At 38.0% G+C, this 7212-nt stretch overlaps 1 protein-coding gene across 3 annotated transcripts; it reads right to left on the bottom strand.

Annotated features, from left to right (window-relative positions):
• Positions 1-2374: 2374 nt before the first annotated feature.
• Positions 2375-5593, bottom strand: LOC104816719. 3 transcript variants are annotated; one of them, XR_772323.2, is made up of 7 exons: positions 4685-5593; positions 4515-4597; positions 3648-3922; positions 3445-3571; positions 3091-3380; positions 2821-3028; positions 2375-2753 (listed from the first exon to the last, which is right to left on the bottom strand). XR_772323.2 is itself a non-coding variant. In XM_010545647.1 (5 exons), coding segments are annotated over exons 1-4 (534 nt in total). In that variant the 5' UTR covers positions 3764-4027; the 3' UTR covers positions 2375-2753; positions 2821-3027. The 3 variants fall into 3 exon arrangements, 1 of the variants encoding a protein (XP_010543949.1); XR_772322.2 differs by having other exon boundaries at positions 4515-5593; XM_010545647.1 differs by lacking the exons at positions 4515-4597; positions 4685-5593 and having other exon boundaries at positions 3648-4027.
• Between the last annotated feature and the right edge of the window lie 1619 nt (positions 5594-7212).

The following is a 7212-nucleotide window of genomic DNA, read 5'->3' as shown; positions in this document are numbered from 1 at the left end:
CAACGATTAGCAACGCTTTTTTACAGACGAAAATGTTGCAACGCTTTTGCAACGAAAGGTAACGAGTTGCAACGCTCTTACAACGAAATAAATTCGTTGCGACACGCAACGAAAATTTCGTTGCAAAGAGTAACGTTTTGCAACGAAATAGCCACGCAGCGGAATTTCGTTGCTACTTAGCAACGCAACAATTTCGTTGCTACAGATATTAGCAACGCAATTTATTCGGTGTCAGAATTGCGCTTTTTGTTAGCAACGAAATTGCGTTGTAAATCTTATTTACAACGCAATTTCGTTGCTAATCTAAAAATGTTGCAACGTAATTGCGTTGCAAAACGGTGAAAGCTATTAACCGGTTTTTATGTTGCAACGAAATTGCGTTGCAAATAAATATTATAAAACCCCCTCCTTCTCTCTTTTCCACTTCAAACTTCAAAAATTCAAAAGAAAAAAATGACATCGAGTGGAAGTGATATTTATCACTCTAGACGATGGTTATACGAGAGAATTGATGCATCTACGGGCAATTTAAACATCCAATATGAAGAGGGGTTTCAGAATTTCATGCAATTTGCGACAAGTCAGAATCAGTGCGTAAGAACGGGTAAAATATATTGTCCGTGTGCACGATGTGAAAATTCTAAATTTCTTACTCCAGAGGTGGTTCTAAAACATCTATTCAAAAGAGGTTTTGTTCCAAATTATTATGTTTGGGTTTATCACGGAGAAACGCTCGATGTTGTTAATGTTCCTACCATTAACGACAAATTTGTTGAGAAGAGCAGTGAACCAACTAACCGTTACGTTGATATAGTTCAAGATGCATTCCCTTCTCAGTTTTGTTCTAACAGGGAAGATGAAGAACCAAACAACGAATCAAAAAGGTTTTTTGATTTGTTGGAGTTAGCTAATCAACCTACATATGAAGGGTGCGTAGAAGGATTATCCCAGTTATCTCTTTCAGCACGAATGATGGGCATGAAGTCGAGTTATAATCTGACGGAAAATTGTATGGACGAGGTATGTCAGATGATGACCGATTATCTTCCTGGAGGTAACCATGCTCCTGATTCTTTCTACAATATGTCTAAACTCATGGGATCATTAGGCATGAGGGCTATCAAAATCGATGTATGCCAGAACAACTGCATGTTTTTTTGGTCTGGAAATGATAAAGAGTTATCGAATTGTCGATTTTGTTGAGCTGATCGATTCAAACCCAGGAAAAATGTGCAACGTAAAAGAGTGCCATATAAACGGATGTTTTATTTGTCGATAGCAGACAGGTTGAAGAGATTATACGAATCTCACAAGACATCATCGGATGTTTTATTTTGTTTCTACGTTTGCAACGAAAAAAATTTCGTTGCTCGGTCGTTGCTATTTGCAACGATTAGCAACGATTTTTGTTTTGCAACGATGCGTTAGCAACGCAAGAAATTTCGTTCGAATTTCGTTACAAATCGAGTTTTGCAACGAAATTACGCGGTTAGCAACGAAAAATTTTCGTTGCAAATAACAGTTTTTTTGTAGTGAGAGCAACAATGTCGAAAAAAAATATGGCATTCCATGTCCCAGAGATATCTGACACTCAAGGTCAAGTATCACTGGACGAGGACATGGCGATGATTGTCAAAAAGTTCAACAGATTTTTCAAGAAAAAACTAGTGACTGCTGGAAAATCTGAGTTGAGAAACACTAGGAAGTATCTCGAATGCAAGGGAGCACTACAAGAAATGTTCCATTTTGCGACGGAAATGGAAGTCGCAACATGAAGAGAATTCTGTCACAAAAAAAAAATATGCGACCGATTATGACCGAATCATTTCTGTCGCCAAATCGTTATCGCAAGAAAAATGTGGTCGTAATTCTGTCGCACATTTGCGACTAAAAATTCTGTAGGTCGTTGGTCGCAAATTTGCGACAGAAGTTCTGCATCAAGAATGCATCGTTAATCGGTGTACGTGGTCTGTCGCAGATTTGCGACAGATATAACTGTAGGTATCAATCGCATAGACCGACCAATAAGGGTTGTCGGAAATGTGTCGCTCAACCACAGACGTATCTGTCGCAATTTTTTTGTCGCTAACTAGCGACAGATGCAGCGGTCGATAATCTGTCGCTATGTAATTGTCGTGATGTTGCGGCATATTTTTTCTGTCGCTATTTAGCGACCGAAATATCGGTCGCTGTCCGTCGCAATCTGAAATTTTTTTTTTATAAATTTTTTTTATAAATAATAATTATTTTAATTAAATAAAATAAAACATTTATTTAAAAAAAAATATAAAATAAAAATATTTATTTAAAATTAAAAAGTATTTAATACATAAAATAAAATAAAAGTATTTATATAAAACAAATTAAACAAAATAGTTATCCGGATGATCTGATCCGGTTCTTTGGTCCGTCGGTGCCGTAGAAGGTCCGACTCCGGGCTCAGATCTAACTCCGGATTGAGGAGTCAGAAATGGGTTATGTTGCATCTCCTGCGCCGTTGGTGGATCATCATGAGGAGAAAAAAGCTGGGCGAAAAGCGTCTCGTAACGCGCAATCCGTGCCTCACCTTCTTCTAGTCTCGCAATTTTTCTACGATCCTCCTCGAACTCTTTGATATTTTTCTTCAACGCCTCGACCTCTTTAGTCAGTGCGACATGGCGACCGATCGATGCTGCATCTGGATGACCACCACCCAACTGAGTCGCCATTCCACCGACGCCGTAGATACATCCTTTGGCATCCGGTTGTACAACCTGCCAAATAAAAAGTATATGTCAATTAAAATAATTTAATTAAACAATTACATCAATATAAATTTACCTCTAGATAGAGACTGTTGATTTCTGCTGGCGAAATTAAGTTGGGTCGATCCATAACTCTCCTCTAACTGGGAGAGACGATTGGTGATCTTTGCCTGAATCGCGTCCTCGATTTTCTGAACGCGATCGTTGATATAAGTACCGTCAGCTCGATGGTGAGTCTCCTGCAGCAATCGCAACGCAGAAGGTTCTTCACCTTCCTTCTGCGTCTACAACCAAACAATTTAATTAAAAAAACTTAACAAATTTAAAATTAAATTTTTTTACTTACTATCTCATAGGCGACTCGAGCGAATGATCTCTGTCCTGCAGTGTGGGTCGGGGTGCGCATTCGATCTCCGGTCGGGATCGTCGATTGTTTGAGAAGATTTGACTCTTCTCCGTTCCTTCTTCTGAATCCCAATGTGCGACGAGCTGATCGTAGATAGCCGTCGACATCCACGGAGGTCTTACGCATCTGCACTTTACCCGATAAATGTTGTCCTTGAGGCGATCTCGGACGACGAGCCTCCAAGCGGCGTAGACTTGGTCATGAATGGCCTCATCCCAATAATAAGCTTGCTGAAACAAAATAAATTTATAATTTTGTATAAATATAAAGTCATTTAATTGACAAAATTCTTACCGCAAAAGCCCCGAACCAACGATGCAGATCAGATGGAGGGACACGGATGAGACTCCGCCACGGTCCTTTGAAGTTCGACTGAAAGATGCTGACGACGATCGTAATCACTTCATTGTTACGATCAAACCTGCAAAAATTAGATTCATAACATTAATTTAAAAGAAATAAAAATAAATATTTATTATATGCATTAAAACACCTACCAAATAAAACCGGGGGAGTGATTCGGATCGAGACGAGGTCGGAGACGACGTTCTGCAGATGCTAGAATCTCCGGCAACGTTGGCGATGCACCGTGACTAGATGTACCTTCATTCATGAATTGTGGCGAAGCCGCACCCGTGAAAGGTACATCTAGTCGAGGAGGCTCGACTACAACCTGATCCTGATGGATAGATGGTGATCTAGATTATCTGATCCCACGTAATCGGGATCGGACTCCGCTACCGGCACGACAACTAGAATGGGATTGACTCATCTACAAGTTACACATAACAAAACATAATAATGAAAACCCGTAAAGGAACCAAGAACCCGAACCACAAAACCCTAAACCTTAGACCCTAAACCCTAAACCCCAAACTCCAAACCCCAAAACCCCAAATTAAAACTAAACCCTAAAATAAATCATAAACCCTAAATTAAACCCTAAAATAACCCAAACCCAAAAACCCCAAATTAATCCTAAACGCTGAACCCTAAACCTTAAATCCTAAATTAAACCCTAAATTAAACCTAAACCCTAAAATAAATCATAAACCCTAAATTAAACCCTAAAATAACCCAAACCCCTAAAATAACCCTAAACCCTACAATAACCCTAAACCCTAAATTAAACCTAAACCCTAAAATAACCCTAAACCCTAAATTAAACCCTAAAATAACGCAAACCCCTAAAATAACCCTAAACCCTAAATTAAACCTAAACCCTAAATTAAACCTAAACCCTAAATTAAACCTAAACCCTAAAATAATCCTAAACCCTAAATTAAACCCAAATCCGAAATCGACCAGACGACGGAAACTGAATCCGAAATCGACAAAAAAACCGAAAAATCTGAAATCCAAACCTCGGATTAGTTCGGTCGCGGTGCCGTGGCGGCGCAAGAGATCGGAGCAGTGCCGGTGCAGTGGCGGCGCGAGAGATCGGAAACTGTATCTCGCGCGTTCGATTTTCGGATTATCAACCGTCTGATTTTCGAAAAGCGAATGAAACTAGCGAAAATACGAAGAAACATACCTGGGAACGGAGTTCAGTCACGGCGGACGAAGGTTGCGGCGGAGGAGGCGACGAAACGAAAATTTGTCTAAGTTTTTGGAGAGAGGGGAAGAAGACGATTCGCGATAATGTTAAGAGCATTGCGACCGATTAAATCTGTCGCAATCCGTCGGTACGAAAAAAAGGCGGGATTTTAAGAGCATTGCGATAGATGAATTCGGTCGCCAACCGTCGTTACGCCAAAAAGCGGGATATGCGTGGATTTGACGACAGAATTTACGTAAATCTGTCGCAATGTTGAAAATATCGAAAACACTGCATGGTTTGCGGTCGTGACACGTGGCAAGTGACGATGCCGTCTAGTTACGACTAATCACCGACAGATTATTAATCAAATGAACCATATTCAGAACTTCCTGTTGTTTTTTCATCCGAGTCATCGGTATTGTCCTTCTCTTCATCATTATTGTCTTCAAGTTCTTCAGGTATTCCTTCTTCGGCTATTAACCTTCCAACCTCAATCGTTTCTTCAAATTAAATAATGTCGTGATCAACATCTTGAAGCGGTACTTGTTCAGCATTTTCTGCCTGAATAATAGTTCCCTTGGGGTTGATTTTCACGACAGCTCGCCAATCAATGTCTGACCTTCTTGTAATTTTCTTCGGATTAAGGGATGTAACACACTTGATCTGCTTGAGAAGGAAATATAAAAGGATCATATTTTCCATATCGACGTGTGACATATGTCAAAAACACCTGTTTTGTTGACTCTGATCCCTCGATTTGGTGTCGGATCAAACCAATCACACCTGAACATCATCACTTTGAGTCCAAAATGACCAGCATATTGGAGTTCAAAAATCTCCTGCAGTAATCCGTAAAAATCGAGTTCATTATCAGATGCACAATATTCTGACCCTTTCACACAAACACCAAAATTATGTGTTGAACGATGTTGGACGTGTTCCTGTGTGTGGAAAACGAAACCTCTGGTAAAAAATATAGGCCAACATGTAACACGACAAATGGATCCTTGAACTAGCTCATGCAACCACAATGGATGTTCTTCTGGTGATGTTCTAATCTGCAACGAAAAAGTTAGGTTGCTTAAATATCAATATATACTTGATCGATCATGCTATTTTTAAAAAGAGTTGTTTTTAAACTTTATACAAAAATCATACATATTCTTTTAACCATGTAGCAAACCTTTTTTCTTTTTTGTCAACTCCTCGTCACTTATGTCACCGTACATGTTGTATACTTGTTCATCAAAAATCCTGCAAAACATGTAAATTAATTAATTGTAAACAGAATAATTTAAAAATAGTTTAGGAAGAAATAATTAAATGTATAAATTAACGAACCTTTCAAAAGGTAGAACTTCTTCACAATTCAGCAATACAAAAGTATGTACCACATGGTAGTCTTTTTCAGACAAATAGGCATCGCTACCCTTACCACCACATCTTCATGTAACACGACAAATGGGTCCTTGAACTAGCTCATGCAACCACAATGGATGTTCTTCTGGTGATGTTCTAATCTGCAACGAAAAAGTTAGGTTGCTTAAATATCAATATATACTTGATCGATCATGCTATTTTTAAAAAGAGTTGTTTTTAAACTTTATACAAAAATCTTACATATTCTTTTAACCATGTAGCAAACCCTTTTTCTTTTATTTTTGTCAACTCCTCGTTACTTATGTCACCGTATATGTTGTATACTTGTTCATCAAAAATCCTGCAAAACATGTAAATTAATTAATTGTAAACAGAATAATTTAAAAATAGTTTAGGAAGAAATAATTAAATGTATAAATTAACGAACCTTTCAAAAGGTAGAACTTCTTCACAATTCAACAATACAAAAGTATGTACCACATGGTAGTCTTTTTCAGACAAATAGGCATCGCTACCCTTACCACCACATCTTCCTTTTCTGTAAAATATATGGGGGATATGTGCATTCGTCGGATAACTAGGGTCATCATCGCAATGAAATGATGTTCTTGTCCCTCTGCTCTTTGCTATCACATGATCTTCAAAATAATATGAGGTAAAGAATGATATTTTCTCATTGATATACTGTTCAGCGATTGATCCTTCAACAAAGGCTTTCTGTTTTTCCTTTTTCTTCAAATGGTACATAAATCTTTCAAACATGTACATCCATCTAAACAAAATATATGATTAAACAATCATTAGTTATATAAATAAGTATGTATATATAAGTCCTATATTAATTAAACAATACACATTAATTATAACGTACGTACCGAAATTGAACTGGTCCACCAAGTTCTGCTTCTCGTGGTAGATGGATTGGTAAATGTTCCATCACATCAAAAAATGACGGTGGAAATATTTTTTCCAGATTGCAAAGTACCAGAACTATGTTTTCTTTTAGCATGATGATATCTTCAAGCACATCAAAAAATGACGGTGGAAATATTTTTTCCAGATTGCAAAGTACCAGAACTATGTTTTCTTTTAGCATGATGATATCTTCAAGCTTAAGCATCCGACTGCAAATCACCCGAAAA

This window comes from Tarenaya hassleriana, unplaced genomic scaffold (genome assembly GCF_000463585.1).
Source record: "Tarenaya hassleriana unplaced genomic scaffold, ASM46358v1 Cleome256, whole genome shotgun sequence".
Classification (NCBI taxonomy): Eukaryota; Viridiplantae; Streptophyta; class Magnoliopsida; order Brassicales; family Cleomaceae; genus Tarenaya; species Tarenaya hassleriana.
Note: the sequence above shows the minus strand (reverse complement) of the source record. Positions and strands in the feature narration are given on the sequence as shown.